This window comes from Eschrichtius robustus, chromosome 7 (genome assembly GCF_028021215.1).
Source record: "Eschrichtius robustus isolate mEscRob2 chromosome 7, mEscRob2.pri, whole genome shotgun sequence".
In the NCBI taxonomy this organism is placed as follows: Eukaryota; Metazoa; Chordata; class Mammalia; order Artiodactyla; family Eschrichtiidae; genus Eschrichtius; species Eschrichtius robustus.
The window spans coordinates 123,562,944-123,589,893 of record NC_090830.1 but is presented as its reverse complement, the minus strand read 5'-3'; the positions used below and the strand labels follow the sequence as shown (position 1 = coordinate 123,589,893).

General features: G+C 44.4%; 1 protein-coding gene across 2 annotated transcripts in view; it reads left to right on the top strand.

The window, feature by feature from the left end:
- Positions 1–26,950, top strand: part of ABLIM1 (actin binding LIM protein 1) — a 183,862-nt gene that overhangs the window by 77,229 nt on the left and 79,683 nt on the right. The window contains exons 5-6 of one of the 2 annotated variants that reach the window (XM_068548618.1): positions 5,226–5,352; positions 6,888–6,981. In XM_068548618.1, the coding sequence (XP_068404719.1) occupies positions 5,226–5,352; positions 6,888–6,981 (221 nt within the window). Of the gene's footprint in view, positions 1–5,225; positions 5,353–6,887; positions 6,982–23,758; positions 23,876–26,950 lie in introns of those variants that run through there. The other variant, XM_068548619.1, reaches the window with a different exon arrangement.

Here is a 26,950-nt window from a genome sequence, read left to right as displayed (position 1 = left end):
TCAATTTGTCCCAAGAACTCTAACATCAAGCTCCTCATGGATCCACAGGAGCACCAGGGCCTGAGCACCCCCACTCAGTAAACATCTAGGTGGGGAGCGGGAGGCTGGTCCCCCCCCTCTCCCGGGGTCCTCTAATCCCTCTCACAGCAGAGGGGAGGGAACACCCCATTCCTGCTGTGTGGACAGCTCCCTGCCCACTCTCCTCCATGCCTTTGTGAATTTCTGATTTCAGAGGTAGGGAGGCAGTAGGGGTTGAGAGTCATCAGGTAGATTCTACTATCTTTTGGTAAATCCGGCAAGGATGTTCCTAGCCACCTGCTCTGGAAGACGGAAAATTTATCATCATTGTTTTCAGCTCTAAGACGATACATAGCCCAAAATTTCAAGACACCAGGAAAAGTCCCGTTCCATATTCTAGAAGCTTGGGTCGCAGATGGGTGGCTACTGTGAATGGCAGCTTCCACCTCCACTGATGGTTCTAGACATGACAGAAGCCTGGGAAGGCAGGGATGATTGGGAATTCAGTTACCACGAAGTTCCCTTTTCTGTAGCTCCATTTCTCAGCCCTCTGTTCCAGAAAATCATCTTCACAGAGTAAGACATCTTTTTGGCTCTTACCCTTTCCAAATGGGAAATTCTAGGAAGGCAGAAATCGTTCTTAAAAAGAACATAGCTATCCAGGCTGACAGGACCTTAAAGGCAGCCCAAGTGATGACATCTTTCTTAACATCATGAGAACACAGGTTTCCTTCCAGAGAGCCATTTGTCACCTTCTTCGACTTAAGTACTTTTGAAGCCCAGGTGTCCATGGCCTTATGCCGAAAAAGAAAAAAAAAAAAAAAAAAAGAGCGAGATTAATGGAGACAGACAGGATCCCTATTCTCAAGGATGTTTATTAACTTTGAACAAAATGATATAAATATGGAACCAGGTGTGTACATGGATATTAGTTTAACTTGGACATAAGTAGCCAAATCCCTGCTTTTCTCTTGGCTCCTGGTGCCAAGAGTGAAAGGCTTGGGGGCAGAGTGTTTAAGGCTGTTGTAGTTTTCTTCCGTTTTCACATTTGGTCGTTGTGCGTCCCTGATAGAAGACCAGCGAGTTGCTAGAGGGTTTGATTTCCTTGACTCTGCTCCGTATTCACCTATTTCTGACTTTGGCAGTAATTCCAGCGCCAATCACCAGCTTTCTATATTTATCAGCAGCTGCTTCAGTGATGTGGAAACAATTTTCTCAACAGCTGAAAAACAGGAAGATAGAGACGAGGACATTTTGTTCTTTATAAAAGAGCTTAGTTGGAACGAGCATAGGAGACACAAACCATCAGCACAAATCTTTTTATCTCCGCATCTTTTCCACTTTCCCCAGCATGACATCAGGATTAAGGAGAGTATAAAGTTTTGTCCAGAGAGGAACGAATGTGTAACCTCTGTGGAATACACTGGAATACTTTGAATCAGCTGGGCCAGTATCCTACTTTCCAGGAGGCCATCTTTGTTGATTTGCTTGATTTATGTCTTAAGGTTTGGGATGAAGGCGGCTCATCCCCAGCCTTTACTTCCAGCCCAGTTTCACCAGCTGGCTGGCTCTAGGTGGTCACACTCGGTGAATGCTTCTTCATGAAACATAATCAAGGTCAGTTGAAGAACATGTGCCCTCCGTGGAACACTGCAGGGTGTAGAGGATCTGAGAGGTTCAGGACACCACCTGTGAGGTCAGAGGCTTCCAGACTGCAAGGCAGTTTGACTCCATGACTGTGAGGAATAATAAAGATTGTGAAAAACAACTACTGTTTCAAAACAACTATGCCATGTCTATAAAACGCTCACACGGTGCCTGGTTCACCAAAGCCCTCAGTGCAGAATGATCAGAGAGGTCATTATTGCACTCAAATTGTCTCAGCTGCTGTCAGAGCTCTGGGGTATCTGGGCATTAATGTGCTTATAAAAAGACCAAGACAGAATCAAGAAACCTGGTTTCTAGTCCCATCGGCTGCTACCAAGGAAAGGGGAACCACGTGGAGCGCCCAACAGGTACCAGGCATTCTAAGTGTTATATGAAGCACTTCATGACGCAGACTTTCTCTTCTTCCTCGCAGCAACCTGAGAAGTGGGTCAGCATTTCCCAGATGAAGAAATGAGGGGTCAGAGAGAATAACTTTTCCGAATTAGAACCCAAGCGTTCCTAATCCTAAAGCCAGCCCTCTCGCCGTCCCCTCACCTTTGAGCTCCCTCAACCCCAGTGCTATGCAGGGGAGATACCAAACAGCCCCACCGACCTTCTTGAGCCTGTCTTCAGTTGTAGAATTGAAAACCCATCTCTAAAGTTTATTTTCTGCTTTAAGAATTCTATCAACCAGCATCTTCCGTATTATTTTAAATCCTTATTGCCACCTAGTGGGCATAATCTAATCAGAAGAATGAAGAAAATTTTCAGTTCACTTGGATTAAAACCTGCCACTTCATCTTAAATCCATATTGTGCTCCTGACCTTTAAAAATTGTATTTATGAGCAAATATCATGGCCTTCCTTTCTTTTTTTTAAATTTATTAATTTATTTATTTTGGCTGTGTTGGGTCTTCGTTTCTGTGCGAGGGCTTTCTCCAGTTGCGGCAAGCGGGGGCCTCTCACTATCGCGGCCTCTCCCGTTGTGGAGCACAGGCTCCAGACGCGCAGGCTCAGTAATTGTGGCTCACGGGCCCAGCTGCTCTGCAGCATGTGGGATCCTCCCAGACCAGGGCTCGAACCCGTGTTCCCTCGCATTGGCAGGCAGATTCTCAACCGCTGCGCCACCAAGGAAGCCCCATTTTGATCTTTATGGTAAACTACCAGATGAGTGGTCCCCTTTGAAAGATTTTTGGTGAGTTGCTGGGAATCGTGTAAATCCCAGCTTTTAAAAAAAACATGTAACGCTTTGTGACCATATAATATACACTCAGCTTATAGTGGGCTATGATTAAAGAAATTCTAATCTGCAATATTCATAACTTGTATAGTAGATATACTTTTAACTTTATAAATATTTTGCTGAGCATTTTTTTACATTCTCGTGATAAAAAAATATGAGCTTATGTTATGCATACTGTTTTACAGCTTGCTTTTTTTTTTACTCAATCTATTTTGGACATCTTTCCATGTCAGCACACAAATCTACCTCATTCGTTTCAGTGGTATGTAGTATTCCATTATTGACCATACTGTAATCAATGTAACCAGTTTCTCATTAATGTCCACATAGGCTATTTTCAGCTTTATTGTTACAAAACTGCGGTAGAGGATGAATATATATTCTTCAGGGGTTGGACATACACATACACTCACATGCACATTCTTTTGCAAATTTATTTGTAGAATAAAATCTTAGACATGAAATTGCTGAATATAAAGGTTATGTAAATACCCACTGACCAGAGGTCACCAGAAGCACACCTGTAATCAATAAAAAAAAAAAATCAAGTGTACTTAACAAACCACAGCAAGGGAGAAAACGAGAAGAATTGTGAGCTATCTCTGGATGACATTTAGAGGAACTTTTTATAGGATTTGGGCTTGTGCTGGGTACTGTTAGGGAAGTTTTTCTAGAAGGAGAGAGAATTCAAGTTAGGCTAGAAATATCATTCTTAGTACAGGAGCAGCAGTCACAGATGTGGTCAGAAAAGGGGTGTGTGTAATCGTTTTGTGTACCGAGAGGCACATTTCTTTATTCCGTGAGTGTTTTTTATGATCAGTTGGGGACCTCATGAGCAACGTGCCAACAGTGCTTTCCTTCACTTTCTCAGGTACGTTGATTTTACAGAAATTGCTTTACAGAAAGGTTGTACCAATTTACAGGCAGACCTCGGAGATACTGCCTGTTCGGTGGGATCAGTTCTAGACCACCATAATAAAGCAAATACAGCAATAAAATGAGTCACATGAACTTTTTTGGTTCCCCAGTGCGTATGGAAGTTATATTTACACCATTCTGTAGTCTATTAAGTGTGCAAAACGTTCTGTGTAAAGAAGCAATGTACATACCTGAATTAGAAAATACCTTATTGCTGAAAAATGCTAACCATCATCTGAGCCTTCAACGAGTCTTAGCGGGAATATCGAAGATCACTGATCACAGATCACCATAACAAACATAATAATAATGAAAAAGTTTGAAAAATTGGGAGAATTACCAAAATGACACATGAGACATGACATGTGAGACATGTCAGAAGAGACATGAAGTGAGCAAATGTTTTTGAAAAGATGGCGCCAATAGACTTGATTGAGGTAAGGTTGCCACAGACCTTCAATTCGCATTATATTTGAAGCACAATAAAGTGAAACACAATAAAATGGGGTACGCCTGTACATTCTTCTGGGTTCTCTTAAATATTCCATTTCCCTAACAACTATGTTTTTAATAATCAGAATAAGGGCAATTGTAATAATAGCAAATGTTTATAGAGCTCTAAGTCCTTTATTTCATTGATTCCTCATCAGAGAACTTGAGACAGGCACTAATAGCATCCTGGCTTTCATATGAGGAAACCAAGACTTAGAAAAGGGGAGAACCGGCCTGGGTCACGTGGCTAGCCAACATGAGCTGGGGTGCAGAACCAGGTCGTCTCATTCCAGGGCCCACACTCTTTACCATGAAGAAACACGTTCTCCTCTATCTGCTTCACAGGAGCCTGTCACGGAGAATTGAAAGCTAAGGAATTAAGAGCCATTGAATTGATGATCACAAATCTTCCAAAGTCTGGTTTAGGCTGATAAGGAAGTAGAGTCCTGTTTACAAAAATGAGACTTACGGGCAGCCTTCCAAGAGTCCCGTACATAGTGTTAGAGAGGCATCCAGCATGGGGTGCCTAGCTACTCACATGGGCCCTCAATTAATAAAGGCCGATGAGAGCTTTCTTAAAATCACAGCCAAGACGCTATAATTAAATATTCTCTGGGCCGGCTGGAGCTCAGAGGGTATTTAAATCGCCCCCAAGGAAATAAAGTGATGAAGGACCTCCATGCCCTTGGATCCACGGAGGTTTATGACGTTCCCATCCTGTGTGAGGATGGGGCCTGCGAGTCTGCTGGGGAAGGTTTCGTGCAGGGAGAAAACGCGGAATGAAATTGTGCTTAAGTAAATATTTATTGAGGGTGTGATGGGTGCACGCTGGGGTTCGGAGCAGGCCTTCATGCTTGGATTTAGCAAAACAAACGTGGAGTAACCACTGGTGGCTGCTTTTTTCCAGATTGTGCTGGCTGTGGACGAGATATCAAGAATGGGCAGGCGCTTCTGGCTCTGGAAAAGCAGTGGCACTTGGGTTGCTTTAAATGCAAGTCCTGCGGGAAGGTCCTCACCGGGGAGTACATCAGCAAGTAAGACTGGGGCCTGGGGCGTGGATCCTTTCAGCAGGGATGGGGCCGTCTTGGGCCCTCTGTAGGCCCTGCTCTCCGGGTCTCCACCCCATCCCATCAGACATAATGAAAAACATTCACATCCCACAATCAATATGAACTTTTTGCTATAAAACTTTTGAAGAGAATTTTATTCTTCTGTTGTTGCCTACTATAAGTTTAATGAAATACTCATCATTGCCTAATGTAACAATGAAGCTGACATAACTGTAGGCTGTATGTTGTAACCAATTAAGCATTTAGTAATTTTACTTTTGCTAATTTTTTTTTCCGATTTGGAACTAGTAAACCTTTACCCTCCTTCCAGGTCTCAGACATATTTGTAGACCCCGCCCCGCCCCCCAAAAAAACACTCAGGGTCTAGGCACGGAGCCCATTAGGACCACCAGGAAATAGGTTCATTAGAGTCAGATGCTGGTGTAGATAATAAAGCAGGTGAAGTTTTTGTTTTTGTTTAATGTAACCTGGAAAAACTAGATACAGTGGTTACCTTTCAAATTAAGGAGGAGGGACTTCCTCGGTGGTCCAGTGGTTAAGACTCCGCACTTCCACTGCAGTGGGCGTGGGGTTTGATCCCTGGTCAGGGAATTAAGGTTCCACATGCCGTGCAACCAGGCCAAAAAAGAAAAAAAATTAAGGAGGAAAGAATGAGCATGGAGCGGGGGGAGGGTCCAGTAGCAGTGAGGGAAAATTGTCCCCTATCCACTTTAAAAAATGGTCTCCAACCAGCACCTATTCAAAAAAAATTTTAATGAATTTAACGCAGGAATATAGTGAAACAAACAAAAGAAGTAGCTTAGGCCCCACCCCCTAGAGATCCAGTTCTGCAGGTCTGGGGTGAAGCAAACACCAGGGAGAAACTGCACAGGTGATTCTCATGCACAGCCAAAGCAAGAAGAGAGAAATGCGCGGCCTTTAACACTGACGGCTGTGCAGCGCTAGGTAACTGGGCTGTCTGAAGTGGCACGTTTTAACTCTTCCATGCGGTGGCACACATAGAACATGATATTTTTCACTGAGTCCTGAGGGAAATGAAGGAGGTTGCAGGAGGCTGAATGAGAGGCCCTGGACCCCTAGGGCCCCTGAGGGCTAAGGGGATGGCGTCTCCATGCTGTTGGGACACTCTGGCATACGAGTCAGTGAGCTGGTGGGGGATGAGGAAGAGGGACCCTGGGACCACAGCTGAAGCCCATCTGGCCTGGTGCTGCAAGAGAGACTCCAGGTTTTTGCTAGTTAGGTCTGAGGCGGTCCGGGAATCAGCAGCCATAACCCTTTGGCTGTTATTTCCACGTGGCTTGGAGAACCTCAGCGTTCTCCCTGGATCATTTGGTTTTGTGGGCTTTGACCCTGTCTGACCAGGTCTCCAGACACGTGAGTGCTGGGTGGGAGAGAAACAGCTTCTGCTACCGCTCTGTGCAGGAGGGCGGAGGGAAATGGGGTCTGGCTGTCCTTCCTGCCCTCGGCCTTCTCGGGAGCTGACGCTCTTTGTCCTGCAGGGATGGAGCTCCGTACTGCGAAAAGGACTACCAGGGGCTCTTCGGGGTGAGATGTGAAGCCTGCCACCAGTTTATCACCGGCAAGGTCCTGGAGGTAAGTGACAGACGGACTTCCCTCAAAGCTCCCGTCATCTTCCTCAAGGCCCTGGAAAATACACGGGGGTCTCTTTCCCCATTATTTTCCATCCTCTTCTCACATGTGGAGGAAAGAGTAGTTGTAGATGACAAATCGCTTAGAGACCTACTGTGTGGTGCTGTCGTCTCAGGCAGTGCCTACTGAGTGCTCGTGTGGAAATTGGAAGGATGGGGAATTTGAGGGAAAGAAAGAATGAGAAAGAGTCTGTTAGGAATTATGTAGTAGGAAAGGTTATATTAAACTGTTCTTTGTTTTAGAAGTCAGAAAAGAGGAAATGAAGAGCGTGCTAGAGCCACACGTGTGGGTGGTACACCCGTGCGCCTGCGTGCCCGCATGTCCGTGTGTGCGTGTACACGTGTGCGCCCTTGTGTGTACTCGTGGGAGCGTACAGACTCAGGGAGCAGAGGCCCCACATGGAAGCTAAGAGAAGAAAGAGTCATTGGAGGTGAGGGCGTAGACTTCCCCACCCTTAGAGAACCACATCCTGTGTGACCCAGAACGCCCTGTGGTCCAGGCTGAGCCGAAGCCTGTCAAGTTCAGGTGTGACTGCCTTGCACCAGGGAGCGTGGTTCCTGCTTTCTCAGCAGCGGCCCCACCAGCTTCTGCCTCTGGGCTGAGCCGAGCTCCTCCTGGGCCGGGGCCACCTGTGGACATGAGGCCAGAGGCCAGAGAGTCACTGCCTGGCTTCTCGTAGGCCTGTGGGGTGTTAGCACATTCCCATGGAAGAAGTAGAGATTGCCTCACACCCGTCCCGCGTCTCAGGGCGGAGAACGTGCGCTGAGCAGAGGTGAGTCAGGACGCCCGGTGGAGTCCTTGGAAGGTGGCTGAACAACTTGTCACATCGCTTCAGCAAGACACCAGGGCACTGAATCCACTTCATCTCATTCAAACTTCCCAGCAGGGTGTGTTTCAGGGACCCAGGACTGAATCCGAGAGTCCCCCAAGGTGTCACTGGGCAGCTTCTGTGGGATTTTACCAAGTTCGGGGTAGCCTTCCTAATCCCACAGCAAGCTCTGCAATGCCTTCCTGTCTGTGAAGTGCAGAGGGGGGCTGACATTGGCTCTGTGCTGAGACCTACTCCAGCTAATCGGATTTGGGAGATAAGGAAGTGCGTGTTGTCAATGCGGTTGCCTCTGACTCAGGGCAAGGGTGTTTCGGGAAGAAGGAACAGCAATGGCAGAGGCTCAGAGGCAAGCACAAGCACAGCACACCCAAGAAACAAAGTCGTTTGGGCAGGAGCACGGCTGAGAGAGATGATGCTGGAGGAATGGGAGGGGCCCGAGCGTGAGGACCTCGAAAGTCACATTCAGGAGTTTGGCTTTACCCTAAGAGTGGTGCGAAGCGTTGAAGTGATTGTGGCTAGAGTGTCATGTGGCTGGATCAGACTGTTGTGTGAAGAATAGGTGGGTGTCCTCAAATGCATGCGTGTGCCCCCATGTTCACGGCAGCTCTGCTCCCACCAGGCAGAAGGGAAAACAGCCCAGGAGTCCATGGATGGATGGATAAACACAATGTAGTATATATAGACAATGGAATATCGTTCAGCCTTTAAAAGGAAAGAATTCTGATACAGGCTACAACATGCATGAACCTTGAAAACATTATGCCAAGTGGTAGAAGCCGGTCATGAAAGACCACACACTGTATGCTTCCATTTAGATGAAATATACAGAGGAGATCGACCCCTAGAGAGAGAAAGCAGATTGGTGGTTGCCTGGAGTTCGGGGTAGGGACGGGGGATGGGGAGTAGCTGCTTATTGGTACCCCCTTGGGGCGATGAAAATGTTTTGGAACTAGATAGAGGTGGTGGTTGCACAACCTTGTGAATGTCCTAAATGTCACGGAATTGTTCCCTTTAAAATGGTTAATTTTATGTTATGTGAATTTCACCTCAATTTTTTTAAAAAATGGTGGAGACAGGGAGGCCAGTTAGGAGAGCTTTGGACACCAAACAGTGGTGGCACTAGCTGGAGTGACACCTAAGAAGTAGATGCCCACCACCACACACACACACAGCCGGGGGACGAGGAGGAGTTTTCATGGCCTTTCCAATAAGGCTTTTATTGCCAGCCCAAGGATACTTCGAGGCTGGCTTTGGGGCCCAGGGTGATGCACATCCCTAGGAAAGCTATTGGAGAAGATGCATGTGACCCATCCAGAGGGTAGCTTAAAATCCAGCAGTCTCATCCCAAGACACAAAGTACAGTAGTCCTCGCCTGTCCTCTGAATGTGCCCCTCGTCCCTCCACAGAGTGAGGAGCCCTGAGTGGGGCCTTACAGCATTTCCTTGGCTTCCCAAGTTTGATCTGCTGCACAGGTCTGAAATAAACCTGTAGAGTTGGGAGCAATTAGGAAATTTCATTTTAAAACAAGATGGAGTGTAGACTTACCGTGAAGAACCATGTGTAAAAACACCGAATCACTGTGTTGTACTCCTAAAACTAATAGAATATTGTCTGTCGATTCTAATTCAATAATAAACAAATAACTAAAACACCAGAACTATAGCAAGAGAGGCGGGAAGACAGTGAACGCAGCCCCCAGCTTGAGCACCACATTTGTAGACAGCGTGGATGGAAGCAGCTATCTCCTCAGGCCAAATGTGGGACTGTGTCCCCCGAGAAGAGTTAGGGAGGCAAAAGGGCTGGTGAGGGGTGTTGATTATCTTCAGATTTAGTTCAACAGCTGTAGGAAGGAATCTCTACAGTAAAACTAGATGCAAGAACATGCTGTTTTGAAGACACATCTGCTTACTCTGGTTTCTCCCTGGAGGCCCGGGTATTCCAGTGTTTGCAGGGGCTGTGAGGGCCCCTCACCCAATTGGCTTCAGGCCTCCGTGAGGGCCATTGATGAGGACGAAGCCTGGGACGCTTTCCACACAGACCCGCAGAGGTGGGGCTTTTGGGAGCAGGTTGCAGCGGGGTTCTGGGCAGATTCAAGACCCACCCAGTGGGCGTGCCATCCCTCTCAGATGGGTGTGTGATCTAGAAAAATGTGCTGCACAATGAACAGCTGACATGTGACAGCTCGTGAGTCAGCCTGGCTGGGTTCCCAGCACAAAACTCTGCCCTCCTCCCTCTGCCTTTTATTCTCTGACCCACTGTAGGTAAAGCATGATGATTCTGGATTTGTTGTAAATACTGTAATCCTTGCTTTTTGGGGTGTTTTTTTTTTCCTGTTTTTAACATTATGGTAAAATCCACATAACATAAAAGGTACCATCTTAACCATTTTTAAGTGTACAGTTCAGTGTATTACATAGATTCATAAAGTTGTGCAACCATCACCACCATCCATCTCCATAACTCTTTATGACTTTGAAATCTGTACTTATTAAACAGTAACTCCCCATTCCCCTCTCCCCACAGTCCTTGGCAGTGACCACTCTACTTTCTGTCTCTATGAATTTGACCACTCTGAGTGTCTCATATAGGTGGAATCATACAGTATTTGTGTTTTCCACTGATGGGCTTACTTCACTTAGTATAATGTCCTCGAGGTTCATCCATGTTGTAGCATGTGACAGTATTTCCTTCCTTTTTCAGGCTGAATAATATTCCATTGTATGGATGTACCACAGTTTGCCTATCCATTCTGTGATCTTTGATTTTTTTTGTTATGTTTCTGATTGATTTTATCCATAGAGGTTATAAATGTATTATTAGTTCCCTGTGTCTTTTGTAACAGTGGTGGCTTAAAACCGCAGAAACTTATTGTCTCACAGTTCTGGAGGCCAGAAGTCCCAAACTGAGGTGTTGGCAGGGGCTGTGCTCCCTCCAAAGGCTAGGGGAGGGTCCTTCCTTGCCTCTCCAGGTCCTAGTGGCCGTGGCTACATAACCCTCATCCCTGTCTCCATCTCCACAGAGCCTTCAACTCTGTGTCCTCTCCTCTCTGTGTCAAACCTCCCTCTGCCTTTCTTTTAGAAGGTCACTTGTCATTGGATTTGAGGTCCACCCGGATCATTCAGGATGATTCCCTCCTCTCAAGATCCTTAGCTTAATTACATCTGTAAAGACCCTTTCTCCAAACATTGACAGGTTCCAGAGATTTGATGTGGATATATCTTTGGGGGGGAGCCACCAGTCCAGTAAACCTGGGAAATTACACAAGTATCATCCTGGTGAAGGCTGGAGCTCTGGTGTGGTTTTGTTTTTTTTTTTTTTTTTATCTCAACAGGTTTTATTTATTTATTTATTTATTTATTTTTAAACATCTTTATTGAAGTATAATTGCTTTACAATGGTGTGTTAGTTTCTGCTTTATAACAAAGTGAATCAGTTATACATATACATGTGTTCCCATATCTCTTCCCTCTTGCGTCTCCCTCCCTCCCACCCTCCCCATCCCACCCCTCTAGGTGGTCACAAAGCACCAAGCTGATCTCCCTGTGCTATGCGGCTGCTTCCCACTAGCTATCTATTTTACATTTGGTAGTGTATATATGTCCATGACACTCTCTCACCCTGTCACAACTCACCCCTCCCCCTCCCCATATCCTCAAGTCCATTCTCTAGTAGGTCTGTGTCTTTATTCCCGTCCTGCCACTAGGTTCTTCATGGCCTTTTTTTTTTTTTTTCCTTAGATTCCATATATATGTGTTAGCATACTGTATTTGTTTTTCTCTTTCTGACTTACTTCACTCTGTATGACAGACTCTAACTCCATCCACCTCATTACAAATACCTCCATTTCATTTCTTTTTATGGCTGAGTAATATTCCATTGCATATATGTGCCACATCTTCTTTATCCATTCATCCGATGATGGACACTTAGGTTGCTTCCATGTCCTGGCTGTTGTAAATAGAGCTGCAGTGAACATTGTGGTACATGACTCTTTTTGAACTATGGTTTTCTCAGGGTATATGCCCAGTAGTGGGATTGCTGGGTCGTATGGTAGTTCTATTTGTAGTTTTTTAAGGAACCTCCGTACTGTTCTCCATAGTGGCTGTATCAATTTACATTCCCACCAACAGTGCAAGAGGGTTCCCTTTCCTCCACACCCTCTCCAGCATTTATTGTTTCTAGATTTTTTGATGATGGCCATTCTGACCAGTGTGAGATGATATCTCATTGTAGTTTTGATTTGCATTTCTCTAATGATTAATGATGTTGAGCATTCTTTCATGTGTCTGTTGGCAATCTGTATATCTTCTTTGGAGAAATGTCTATTTAGGTCTTCTGCCCATTTTTGGATTGGGTTGTTCGTTTTTTTGTTATTGAGCTGCATGAGCTGCTTGTAAATCTTGGAGATTAATCCTTTGTCAGTTGCTTCATTTGCAAATATTTCCTCCCATTCTGATGGTTGTCTTTTGGTCTTGTTTATGGTTTCCTTTGCTGTGCAAAAGCTTTTAAGTTTCATTAGGTCCCATTTGTTTATTTGTGTTCTTATTTCCATTTCTCTAGGAGCTGGGTCAAAAAGAATCTTGCTGTGATGTATGTCATAGAGTGTTCTGCCTATGTTTTCCTCTAAGAGTTTGATAGTGTCTGGCCTTACACTTAGGTCTTTAATCCATTTTGAGTTTATTTTTGTGCATGGTGCCAGGGAGTGTTCTAATTTCATACTTTTACATGTACCTGTCCAATTTTCCCAGCACCACTTATTGAAGAGGCTGTCTTTTCTCCACTGTATATGGTTGCCTCCTTTATCAAAGATAAGGTGACCATATGTGCGTGGGTTTATCTCTGGACTTTCTATCCTGTTCCATTGATCTATATTTCTGTTTTTGTGCCAGTACCAAACTGTCTTGATTACTGTAGCTTTGTAATATAGTCTGAAGTCAGGGAGCCTGATTCCCCCAGCTCCATTTTTCGTTCTCAAGATTGCTTTGGCTATTCGGGGTCTTTTGTGTTTCCATACAAATTGTGAAATTTTTTGTTCTAGTTCTGTGAAAAATGCCAGTGGTAGTTTGATAGGGATTGCATTGAATCTGCAGATTGCTTTGGGTAGTAGAGTCATTTTCACAATGTTGATTCTTCCAATCCAGGAACATGGTATATCTCTCCATCTATTTGTATCATCTTTAATTTCTTTCATCAGTGTCTTATAATTTTCTGCATACAGGTCTTTTGTCTCCTTAGGTAGGTTTATTCCTAGGTCTTTTATTCTTTTTGTTGCAATGGTAAACGGGAGTGTTTTCTTAATTTCACTTTCAGATCTTTCGTCATTAGTGTATAGAAATGCAAGAGATTTCTGTGCATCAATTTTGTATCCTGCTACTTTACCAAATTCATTGATTAGCTCTAGGAGTTTTCTGGTAGCATCTTTAGGATTCTCTATGTATAGTATCATGTCATCTGCAAACAGTGACAGCTTTACTTCTTCTTTTCCAATTTGGATTCCTTTTATTTCTTTTTCTTCTCTGATTGCTGTGGCTAACACTTCCAAAACTATGTTGAATAATAGTGGTGAGAGTGGGCAACCTTTTCTTGTTCCTGATCTTAGTGGAAATGGTTTCAGTTTTTTTCTGGTGTGGTTTTAATTGAAACCTCGCTAAGCATCGGAGGCGTCCTAAGGCCACTTCTCTGGGTGTGGTTTTACCTGAGATACCAGCAGACACTGGAGGGAGATTTGAGAAGGAGGAGGGTCCCTGGACGATGATCAAGAAGCTCCAGGCTCAGCTATGTCACTAATTCCTGAGTGATTTTGGACAGATCATTTAGCCTCTTTGAGACTATCTTCATTTCACAGGTAAAAGGAGTGGCATGTAACCTCTGAAACTCTACCCTGTTCTAAACTTCTCTCTCCGTTATTCCTTAATATCATAAGCCCTACCCATTACATTGGCTTGAGGGAGTGGGGAGGAGAGCCTTCATGTGTTTTAATGAAAAGGGCCCCAGGGGATAGGAAATCAGGGATTTACTCTTGGATCTGGAAATCACAGCTATGTGACCTTGGGCAGCTCACTCAATTTCTTCGAGCCTCAGTTTTTTCTTTAAATACAAGCATTAAAAATATATATGTAGGGCTTCCCTGGTGGTGCAGTGGTTGAGAATCCGCCTGCCAATGCAGGGGACACGGGTTCGAACCCTGGTTTGGGAAGATCCCACATGCCACGGAGCAACTGGGCCCGTGAGCCACAACTACTGAGCCTGCGCGTCTGGAGACTGTGCTCCGCAACAAGAGAGGCCGTGATAGTGAGAGGCCTGCACACCGTGATGAAGAGTGGGCCCCGCTTGCCGCAACTAGAGAAAGCCCTCGCACAGAAACGAAGACCCAACACAGCCAAAAATAAATTTAAAAAAAAGGCAACTGAAACCTCCAGCTAAGGTGTATGCCCCAGTCCCTTTAAAAAAAAAAAAAAAAATATATATATATATATATATATATATGTAAATCCAAGACTTGGACCACTTGACTCCTAAAGTTACTTTGGTTCTAAGAATCTGAGTTCTGTAATTCTCATGTCTTAGATCTAAGTGGTCAGAGCCAGCAGTTCTTTTTTTTCTGGAGAGATTTTCTGGAAACTGGCCTGTAACACTCAGCGTGTGGCATACACTCAGACTGTAGTTTTATTTGTCATTAGCTTGCTTTCAGTTTTGTAAAAACTTACAGCAAGATAAGTGGCACATATTTTGCTATAAGTGGCACATATTTTAGAGCTCTAAACTATGTGCCACTTATAGCAAGTGGCTTGCTATAAGTGGCACATAGTTTAGAGCTTATGCTAATTAACCTAGAAATTCAGGAGCATTCTGAGGATGTTTACAACCTGCCTCCTAACTAAGAAGTCCAGAAGCAGATTCGTGTGAGACACTGGAGTGTGCCGATAGCCTTCTATCTCCATCTCCACCTCTAAACTCTTCTCTGAAGCAACCTTCCTCCTCCTGGTCCTTACTTCCCTTCCCTCCCCCCACCCAGCTCCCTTCTGCTTTAGCAGCTTAGTGGTAACAGGACATGATGTGAGACTTCAGACTTAGGGCACAGATGTCAATAGACGTTGGGGACATCTCTTTGGTATGAATTTCCTTCCACCTTTGGTGGATGGTCCTAGGAGATCTCTGACTCCAACAAACTTCCTTTCCTGGGTTCAGGTTGTTACCTGCCAACTTTCCCAAGAAAGAAAGCAGCAACAAAATAGTTGCAAAATGAATGCAGTACAGAAAAAAAAAAAAAAAAAGCCAATGTCAAACTAGACACAGAAGTCTGGAGGGTAAAGGAAAAGGGCCCGTCCCATGTCCGCCCCCTTCCGTGTCCTGGGCTGTTCCATCTGCAGACCGAGGCTGGACTTGACTTCTCTTAGTCTGTTCTCTTGCACAACCCCCTTCCCCCAGGGAGCTCAGTGTTTACCGAGCGCTCCCGGGTTCCTTCAAGACCAGTGCTCTTAGGGTTGTCTGGCTCTGCAGACATTGCCACCCTCAGCAGGCACCTGGCCGGCTGTGTGCCCAGCCTGCTGTGTGCTCTGGCCCCAGAGACAAAGGCCCGTGGTGTGTCTGCATTCCTCCCAGTGGAGGGCTGGGCTCCTAGTCTTTCCCTGGCCTTCTTCCTCAGGTCGCCACACCCAGGAAATCAATCCTCCTGTCTTTCCAGAATAGCTGGTAGCCCACGTCTTTCTGTGGTTTGGTGTTTACTGTGCCACTTGTGCTCTCCTGGGAAGAATGTATGACAGGGTCTGTCAGAATTTGAATGCCTCGCCATGTAAGAGAGAGACCCTCAAATGTGGCCCAGGGCCAATCCTCCGGCCCCCTTAGTGCCATTCCATTCATACCTATGGCAACACTGTCCTGTCTTTATCTGTTGACTTGGAAGCCTTGGATGAAAAGACAGGACTTAGACTGGCTTTAGACCCCTCCTGCTCTACCCCTGCAGTGTAGGAAATGGAATCACAACATGAGTCAGCAAATCCTTTCCCTTGATTCTCCAAAGGATTAAAACCGATGGCTTTGTTTTGTTTTACCTTGTTTTGTTTTTACTTTTTTTTACTTTTTGATTAAAACTCCTTTTTCATAAAGCCCAAGGACAAATGTTTATGATGTTCCTGCGAAACTAATTCACGTTATAAATTGGAGGCCCTTGTCCCCTTCCTTCCTTTTGCTGTAGGTATTTTAAGCATGTTCTGCTGTAACAGCCACAAGCAATGAGTAGATCTTGTTCTGGGCTAAACTGTTACCTAGTGAGAGGAAACATAGGCTGTCCCAGGGCACTTGCGTGGCAGATAATCTTTTTGTCACCATCGAAGATGTAATTTGCAAAGACGGACTGAAAGGTGAAGTCCCCCCTTTCTTGTTCTATGTATGTCATATAAATGCAAGCAAGACTAACAAGCTGTGTTCATGCAGAAAACTAATTTCATTCTTCTCATTCTCACTGCACTCCCAGGAATTCATGCCTCCTTCCCCTTAATTGTGGACCCAAATATTTTTGAGGATCAGGGAAAGGAAAAGAATCAAGTAATATTTGTAGTCTTGGTTGAGATGGTCTCTGCCCCGGTGGGCAGTGAACCACCACAATAGCCTGCTTTTGTATGATATATTTCACATTTACAAATGATCTCATAAATATTTAATCCTCACAACAGGCCTGTAAAGTGAGGAAAGCAGTTCCTACTGACGTCCATCTACAGATGAAGCTGCTGAGCGCCAGAGACCTGGGGGCTGATTGGTAACAGAACCCAATTAGAAGCCAGGTCTCTCAGTTCTCAGAAGATAGGAACACACACCTACACACATGCTGCTTCACGATCCATCTGGCAGTAATCATTGCAGAAAACAAGTAATTAATTTGCCTCCCAAAATAACTTACAGAAGGACCAAAATTTACCATTCCTGGTGAAATGGGGAAAGTGTCTCATTAGTGGCCCTGTTATATCTATTTTCAGGACAGTAAACATTTGCTGCTTGTTTGGTTTTCCTTTTTACCCATGTAAAATGTCACCAAAGGTCAGGGACCCTGCTCATAGAGTCTGTTGTATTATTTCCACACCGTCCTGCCTCATTCTCCCTTGTCTCCTTTACTCAGCTGGAGGCTCCACAGGGGTACCTGGCACGGCCCGTGGAGAATACTGCTGATGGATGGTGCTGTCTCAAGTGAGGGAGCTTGCTGTCTTCACCGAGCTCTGGTCTAGGACTCCCCAGAGCTCAATGGAGAGTCAAGAAGAGCCTGGGAGGCGGTTCCAATATAGGGACACCGGTCACCTTTCCTCATTTAAAATATAGCTTAACGATAAACTGCAAAAATGGCCTCATCTTAAATATGAGTTAAGCAAGAGGTACACTATCCATACAATGGAATATTATTCAGCAGTAAAAAGGAATAAGTCCCTGATACCTGCTACAGCATGGATGAACCTTGAATATATTATGCTAAGTGAAAGAAGCTAGTCACAAAAGACCACCTATTATATGATTCCTACAATAGGCAAATCTGTAGAGACAGAAAGTCTGTTAGTGGTTGCCAGTGTCTGGGGGGTGAGGGAAATGACTGTTAATGGGTATGGAGTTTCTTTTGGGGGTGATGAAATGTTCTTGAATAGTTCTTGATAGTGGTGATGGTTGCACAAGTCTGTGAATATACTAAAAACTACTGAATGGTACACTTTTTTTAGAAGGGTGAATTTTATGGCATGTGGATTATATCTCAGTGTAGGTAGGTAGATAGGTAGTAGGTAGATAGATACGCATACATATACACATACATCTATCCATCTATGCAGAGAGATATTCAATACAAGGTGATAGAGAGTTTGGGATCCTGTATTTCTCGGTTTCCTTATCTGTAAAATGAGGATACTGATTGCTACCTCATAGGGCTGCAGGATTTGAAAAATAAAGACATAAAAATCTTTGGCCTAATTAGTAGCTAGGTTAGTCCACTCCTCTCTCTCCCTCTCTTCTTCCTTCTTCTGGTCTATGATAGCTTAACTTATTAGGTATAAGAAAGTGGGTAAAGGACGAGAATGGGGATTAAGTCAATAAATGTCTTAATGCCAGATCGTGTACCACCTTCTTTCCTTTGTGGGCATTTAAAGTTCTATTCCCTCACTTGGTCACAGGTTGCCATCACACAGAACCATGCCCCTGATCATAGTGTGTGACTTGATTAACATATAATCTCCCCAGTGAGGGAAAGCAAACTGAAGTTTAAATTCAGCGTATGGTTTATGACGTGTTGGTTGCAACATCTTATTTGCAAAGAACAACTTAGTGCTAATATTTGTCCCCTCCATCATTAATAGATCAGGAATTGGCCCAGTAGAGCATAAGAAGCACATTGACATGATAAATGATTGGAGGAAAATCTATCTGATTCACCCAAAATTATCCACTTTGTCCTACATTAATGATAAGAGGAAATGTGTTGCCAGGGTAGCAGAAAACTGTTCACAGGCAGTAAAGATTCGATATTTATTTTTAAAAATCACCCAATTCTGCCAGCACAAACGGAAGGGCTTTCTTCTCTGGAAATGACATTTTGAAAAGACTTTGTATTTTAAGTTAAAAAAGATGTTTTGTTTTTCAGTGTTATTCCACTTCAGAGAGCTTAGCTTCTTGCTGGTGCAACGTGGCAGTGGGGTGACAGCCGAACCAAGTGGGGTAATGTGACTCTTCCAGAGAAATCAGCAAGAGGTACTGAGCATGTGCTTATGGCCCAGCACTGGGGGCCACAGAAGAAGGTGTGAGATTTAGGACTTGTTCTCAGATAGATGAGGCGTGCATTTCTGAAAGTAATAGGGTGTCCGAGTCCAAAATTACACCCCCTGTAGTGTCCCGGGGATGCCCAGAGCTCGTGAGTACCCAAAGCTATTGCAGCATCTTCAGTCTGAGGGTGATTCTCAGTGATGGTATGGAACTTTGGAAATAGCTAGGACCCAACAGCCGAGAGGCAGCCTGCGAAGACACGTGACCAAGTACAGTGAAGGGATGGGTCTCTGGTCTGGCCACTGTTCTGAGCACAGAAGTGATGACCCCTCAGTGCTGTCCTTTCTCCTCTCCAGGACCCAACACTTTGTGAGCCCCAGAAGGCTCATGTGTCTGCATTCTCATGGACCCAAAGCATCCATCCTTTCCCTTCCTCCTGTTCCCCACCTGCTCCCATCCCTGGCTCTGTTCATGTCTCCTTCACTACTGTAACCCAAAAAGGGATGATTATACCCCTTCTTCTAAGGGATCGATTCCAAGGTGCCTCACCTGCCCTGCAGAGGTGACCTATTTCAAGGTAATTGTCATGACCATTTCTTGGTGGAGCAGAAAAAGAGTTCAATCTTTGACAGTGTATCTCAGTACCCAAAAGATAACTGGGGGCCCACAGTTGTGTGAGGGCCAAGTAAGAGGCACACACAATAAATGCCCTGGGGTTTAAAAGAGATTCTTGTCAATTCTTAGAAGTCAGCTTTGGATCTTGAGGAATGGGTAGGTACAGGCAGGTGAGAGTGAGAAATTTGTCTCCATTTGCTCTTGTGACTGATGTCTTAGGTCACGTTTTTCCTACCTTGTCTGTTTCTTTGGTTTTCATTTTACTGTTTGGTTTAATTGCATGCGTATAATGTGCTGTTTTCCACTTGAAATCATTTTTGTAAGTAGGTTGTAAACTTTAAAAATTAAGAAAAATATATTTTCCATTGCTGACTAGCATAATTTTAATTTAATTATGAGGTAAATTGGCTTTTGTGGGTTGACCTGGATCCATTTCTCCATCTGAAAGTTCATCCCTATTAGAAAACGCCTGCCACCCTCTTGGATCTGCCCATCTGGTGGATGGTGAGAGAGGCCAAGGGCTCTCTACACCCAGATCCAGCCTTTCTCCTGAAATCTGGGTTGTACCTCCAGTGGGCATTAGGGCAACCCTTTGGTCTCAAGGAATCTTCTCTAGCTTCTGGGTTCCTGACAGCTGAGACAAAAGGTGGTGTCTCGAGCTACCTCGGCTGTATTTTGTCCTTATGTTTTTGTCCACTTAGCCCCTTGTAGCAAGTGTTCAACTTGGGGGTAGACATTGAAACGTGGCACCATCCGCAGGTCACCAGGACAACTTCTATTCTGGGCACAACTTTCTCGAGGTGAGGATGTGAAAAAAAATTTTTTTTTTTTTTTTGGTGTCTTTACTGTTCTGCTCTTTTTTATTTATTTTAGTTATTTATTTTTGGCTGCATTGGGTCTTCGCTGATGCACGTGGGCTTTCTCTAGTTGCGGCGAGCGGGGGCTACTCTTTGTCGTGGTGTGCGGGCTTCTCATCGCGGTGGCTTCTCTTGCTGTGGAGCACGGGCTCTAGGCGTGCGGGCTTCAGTAGTTGTGGCACATGGGCTCAGCAGTTGTGGCTCGCGGGCTCTAGAGCACAGGCTCAGTAGTTGTGGCGCACGGGCTTAGTTGCTCCGCGGCATGTGGGATCTTCCCGGACCAGGGCTCGAACCCATGTCCCCTGCATTGGCAGGCGGATTCTTAACCACTGTACCAGCAGGGAAGTCCAGGATGTGAAATTTTCCACGAGGCCCAGGAGGTGATGACTGCTCCAGGGGAGATGGGTGCATTTGGTCCCCTTGGCCTCAGGCAGAGATGCTGCCCTGCTACCTGTCCTACTAGGAACAGGCTTCCTCCTCTTTTGTTTTCCACCTGAACGTGCTTGCTTCCTGCACCTCACGGCTTCCCACCTTGTGAGGGATGTAATGCCAATTCCAGCAGATGGACCTGCCTAGAGTTTGCCAGGAGGAGTGACGGTCAGGGCTGGTGCTCATCCAGCCCAGAGAAAATGAACTGGTTCAGTAATCCCTTTCCCTAAAGGACACTTTGGAGTGGCCTTGCAAATGAAAACTGTTTATAAGCCATCTATTTTCATGGCCCTGCAGCAAAACTCAAAGCTGCAGGCAGGCATCTTGGAAACATAGAATCAGGAATTTTGGAGCTTTAAGTGGCCTTAGGTAGGGTGGGAGAGGGAAGAGTGGTTAGTAGAAAGAACTGACACAGCCAGACACACCAGGATTTGATTATAGTGCCTACACTTAGAGCTGAGCAATGGGTAGCAAGCTGCTTAAACTCTCTGAGCCTCAGCAGCCTCATTGTAAAATATGGATAATCTTTACCTTTTAAAGGCTTAAATCGGATTATAAATGAGTCATCTGGGACAGTGCCTGACATACAATGCTTCAAGAATGTTTTTTCCATTTTCTTCCTTTATAAATGAAGAAAAAGATTTTGTAAAAGCCCAGTACATTGAATGAGCTCATAACTTCCTACCTGAATGAAGGAGTCAGGCTCACCCCCACCAATTTACTCTCTGATGTAGTTAAATATGTGCTTATTTCAGATGTACAAGTTAATAGTCATGTTGATGCTTTCTTTTGAAATTTTCTTAAATCACTTAACTTTAGACATGCACATGCCCATAAATTCAATCTATCATTGTTCCAGCAAGTATTTTCTTTTACAGTACTTTTTACAAGGCATCTAGCAGCTGCTAAATAAAGATTTGTTGATGAATGATTGTTTTTCCCATTATGAATTTTTGTCATGGCCTTCACATACTCTTTGGGCATAAATTCCTCACCACCCTACTGATTACTGGTTCCTTTCCCTCACATGGGAAATAAATGCCCACATGTCTTTTTCTTGTCTGTTAATGTCTGTTATCACATCCACCTGAGTGTGGTCTGTTAAGTATAAACTCCTGGAGGATTTGTGCTTTCTGTTAAATTGTTCTGTATAATGCCCAGCACATTTGCCTAGATGGGGCCTTTCTCAGTATCTAGGATGATGATGAAGAGGCCTCTTAGCTTCTACGGACTGTGAAAGCTCCAGTATCAGCTCCTTGATATAGACTGAGTCCCTTTGGAACAGATGTTAACCACCTGCCCCTTTGATTAGTAACATCTTTATTTACATACCTTGCAGTTCACCCTGGTTAACTGTGATTTAATAATCCTTAGTAAATTTACAGAGTTGTACAACCATCATCACAATCCAATTTTAGAACATTTTCATCACCTCAAACAGATCCCTAAGCCCATCCTTTGATTCTTTATTCTTCACTTTCTTTCCCATAATCACATCCACATGAATGTAGAGAAGGCAGGTCGACAGGAAAGGCATCTCGTTATTGCTCGCTAAGGGCTGCCCAACTAGGCAGGTCTCTTGAAACTCTTGACTCTGTCTGGTGGTGATTTGGGGCTCTTTTCATTTGGAAATCTGCTTGGTAAATTTAAAGATGAACCATCGTCTTTCTCTCCATCCTAGAAGATATAGAGGTGGTTACAGAAATAAAATCTGAAAGAGGAGCTGATAAGTCCAGATATGGGAGAGTAGAAGAGGATGATGAAGTCTGGGGGCCAGTGATCCCAGTTCTTATGCTTCAGTACTTCTAGCCCTGTGCCTGGGAGCATGGTTGAATTTCCCTTTTTCCTTTGTAAGGAGGGACACTTTCACTCCTCTGACAAACAGTGGACTGCCTACTAATGTCCCAAACAAGAGGCGAAGTTCTAGGATCACCTGGATATCTCATTTAAAGTATAGATTACCAGACCTCACCCAGAGGTTCTAGGGGTCCAGGCTGGGGCCAGGAATCTGCATGTTAACATGCCACCCTGCTCTGGGTGATTCTGGTGGGGCCAGGGGGCTACAGATCACACTTAGAGAAACTGGCCCTAAAAGGGTGTGGTGAAAGCACATTCATGGGGGCTTTTGACTCCTGGGAAGGATAATGCACTAGAAATTTAGCTAACCCCCTGTAATTATTGTATTGTGTAACCCAGTAGCTTCCTCTTCATTTTAGAAGCACTGTTTTACTGCTAAAATCCTTACATTTCTTCAGCAATGTTTGGGATTGCTTCCAAACCAACCTAGAGAGATTACACACACACACACAAAAGGTCTTTTTATTAGCTGATCTTTACGAGCAAATAATCTCCATGAAAAATTTCCCTAAATCGCTTTAGTCTTGTTAAAAATGACAGGAATCGTAACAGAATCTTGCCCTAGTCCTAAGGGAGGGCTACATAAAAGGGGCTGTGCTAGCACCATGGTAGAAGGTTTCTGGCTCCGTCTGTTTGTTCATAAGTATGCAGAGCCTGTGGCTTTGCCTTCTGTGGCGGGTTCATCTGGGATTTCTGCAGGGCAGTTTAGTGGACGTGAGGTAAGGTGTGTAAAGTGCCTGGAATGTAGGTAACTAGTAATTTTTGGGGTGCGGTAAAAGGACACAATACAAAATGTACCAACAGTATGAAACATGGAAGCTTCATAAGTGAAGTTTTGGGGGGATCACATTTATCTCAATACAAACATTCTGAAATATGAAAATTCTGAATAACGAGTGGAAACCAAAATCAAGTTGCACCGTGTTTTATTACACCTACAGAAAGGATGCCATAAAGTGTGCCTCCAGTGCAGTGACTTAGGAGAGGAGGCTATTTGATCTCTATGCTCAGTCGTGTACCTTTCCGTCATCTCAAATCGAAGAAAGAAAGTAAAAAGCATAAGACACTGGTTTCAATGCAAGCCTCTGCCCCAGGGACAATCACTGTCAGATTAATGGTGCAGACAAGCGTGGGTGAATGTGAAGAAATGGTACTTTCCTCACCTGCAGTTAAAAAAAAAAGAAAACATACCCCCCTCCTTTTTCAGAAACATGGACTGGCCCGTTAGTGGTTGCCGGTGTGTTTAACTAGTAAATGCAGTGGGGAGAGGGAGGGTGGGAACGCCTGCCCCAGTCTGTTCTCTTTTCCGGTGTGTGTCTCTGGAGAGACGTGCATTTCGTTAGCTCTGCTTCCGAGAGGAGCCCCGCTCGCGTCCCCCAGGCGGGCAGGGAGCCTCGGGTCTGTCGGGCTGAGGTCTGGCGTTTACAAGCCTCTTTGCAGTGTTGTGAGTTTGAAGCCCAGAGTTCCCTGCTCAGCAGAACCAGGAACCGAAGCAGAAGAAAAGGAGCCCTGGATTAAGGTAAAGCGACGTTGCTGGAGGTGTCCTTGGCTTTGCAGAGCAGACGTGAAATTCCCCGCTTCTTTGGCGACATGGGAGACCCCCAGGGTCCTCCAGATGTGGTATGCTGGATGCTGGCGACAGAAGCCACTGGCTTTGGCCTGAAGGACATTTTACTTAAACTTTTTGCTTTTCTTATGATGCAAAATGAACTACGGAGGTTTTTTTTCATGCGTCTAGTAGTAAAGAGCAGGAAAAGGCAGGTTATTTGACTGAGTAATAGTTTATTGACCTTTTAAAGAGTGTTTTTTCAGACCGCTACCCCCAAGATTGAAAGGAGAGTGTGGTTTCCAGATTGTTTTGTTTTGTTTTGTCTGTGCTTGTAGAGCTCTGCGGAATTTATGTTTGAGATGAAAGAACTTAAGAATCCTATTTGGGGGGTCTGGTGGTGAAAGGGGCGAGGGGAATTGACTCAACTGATCTGTTACTACAGATGTGAGGATTTTTTCCTTTAAGAAGTCTCCCATGAATGAATATGGGTAAGCAAAACATTTGTGTACTATTCATATTTTCTTACAGCTACAGGTTGAGAGAGCCTGACTGTGCCCTCTCTCTACCATCTTTGGGCAGGAAATGTAAGAAATCTAGAGATTCTTGCCTTTCTAATGCAAGCAGGTTTTCTGAAAACCTAGTTATTAATCAAACCATGCTCCAAAATTTATTTTTGAGAAAAGTTTTTAAAGCATGCTGTGCTAGCACTGAAGAAGGAATGAGACAAGAAAAATCATCTCAACCATGAAAGAAACAGATTTATGATTTGGGAAAGGTTAAAAAAAAAAAGAAAAAGTGAGTCTCGCCTAAAAGTCAGCAGGAGTGGGGTTGCCATAGCAGCTTCGTCTATCCCTTAACTGGGGTTGGGGATTTACAAGAAAATTGAGCCTGTTTTCTCTGAGACAGTCTCAGGAGGTATGTTAAGAGGATGTGAAGTTATTTAGATTATCCAAACAGGTTCTGACAAGTAAGTGAAAATGACTAATTAAAATATTGTTGCCATTCTATAATGGATCAAAAGGCTTGTTGAGTCATGATGTACTTACAGAAAAGGTGAATTTGCCACAGCTCCTTGATATAAGTTACTTTTGAGAAGGGTTTTTAAGACTAAATGTGAGGCCTGGCTCAGCCTCTTTGAAATAAGCTTTCAATGCACGTTTCATTTTCAAGTGGGTTCCCTCTGCATTTTCATGTGTCAGTGAGTTTAACCCTTGCATCTGTGGCTTATCCAACCGGTTCAGGGGCTATCATATCATGACAACAGAGGTCTGCAGATTTTTCCCTCCAACTAAATAATAGCTAATTTAAAAGGACGGAAAAGTCCAAAATACTCAGGACTTACACCCCAAGTCTGTAGAGGGATGATCATGGTTTTGCCTCCTGTAGGCCAGGTTTCTCAGCCTCAGCACGACGGGCATTTTGGATGGGGTGATTCTTTGCTGTGGGGAACTGTCCTGTGTTTAGCAGCATACCTGGTACCCACCCACTGGATGACAGTAGCAATTCCCTCCCCAACTCAACAACTAAAAACGTCTCCAGCCATTGCCAAATGTTCCCTGCCGGGCAAAATCAGCCCCCAGTTGAGAACCACTCCTATTAAGTAACCACTTTTGAGACCTACTGGGAGGGCTGTGGCAGGGGCGGGGAGGCAAGACCCCAAGGGAGGGTGTTTATCAAAAGAACAGGAACAGGACAAATATTTTGCCCTGAGCATTTTGGTCTTTGCTTTGTTTTCTTTTTGTTTGAAGTCACATCCTGGGCTGGGTGATGGAGCACTCTTCTGGGTATACATTCTTCTGCTCCTGGCCTCTCCCCTCCTGGTCCTTTGTGGGCCTTATTTGATGCAGTGCCTAATCAAACTTCTCTGAAAGGAATCCTATCTTAAATGCATCCCAGAAATGCACTATTTTTTTTTAAAAAAAAAGAATCTCGTATTATAGCGTGGTTTTATAAGGTGTAAAAAATAGGTGTGCCTTTGTGTAAATCTGGACACACCTATTTGGTTTTTCTTCTGGAACCTGTAGCTAAGTGCTTTCATTTCTTTTTTCCTTTCCCCCTCTGCACCAGTAAGTCTCAAACTTTCTGATTGAGAACTGGGTCTCATTTTGTCAATGAAATAAAACAGTCACAGCCTTTTTCCAATTCACAGATAACAAAAAAGTCAATGGCTGGAACTTTTTCCGTTTAAAAGTTTTCTTACACCTTTAGCATATGCTGTTGTGTGTTTGCTCTCAGAGGTTAACAGATTACAAAACGAAATCGTAACAAATTCTGAAACAAAACAACGGAAATAGCCAATTTTGCTTAGTTCTACTTAACTTTTTTTGGTGGACCTATGTTCTAATTATAGCTTTAAATTTTATAAGTATACATTCATAATCTGATTAAACAACGATCTGATATACAAACTATATGTATTACATTTTCTTGGCATTTCTCCAAGAACATGATATGTGCTGAGCACCATGGTATGTTGCAAGGAGCTGCCACAGGCTGCTCTGGGGAGGGAACCCTCCTCAGGCCCAGCTCGGGTAGGGGGGTAGGGGTGGTGCCTGACATTGGCTGAGCATATCAGGAAACACCTCTACTTGTTGCAGTCATTCTTGGTGATGGGTTGGAATGGCCCATGGTGTTTTCTGTGATTCATTACAAAGCACATCTTCCGTTTACCTCTACCTGGAGGTACCTATGTATCCGACACCTTGTGCTCTCTTGGAAGCATTTCCTCATTTGAAAATCCACTCCCCCATTTACTAGATCTGAGATCTATGAATGCAGAGAACATTAGTATTTTAGGTCCATTTTGTCACCAGGATGTAGCACAGTGCCTACGGATGCTGGCTGCTCAGTAAACAAGTGAATGTCAGTGATTCCCATACAAAGACCACCTGGGAGCTTGATCTGCAAGAAGTTCGCATGTCTGCAACCTGTGTCCTGTCCACATAGTCTATTCTGTGTATTTTTTTCAAAAGGACAAATCCATTCCCCATCCAAGCAGCCTTTAATGTTTGAAAGGCTACCAGGGAAATCTTTTAAGGATATAGG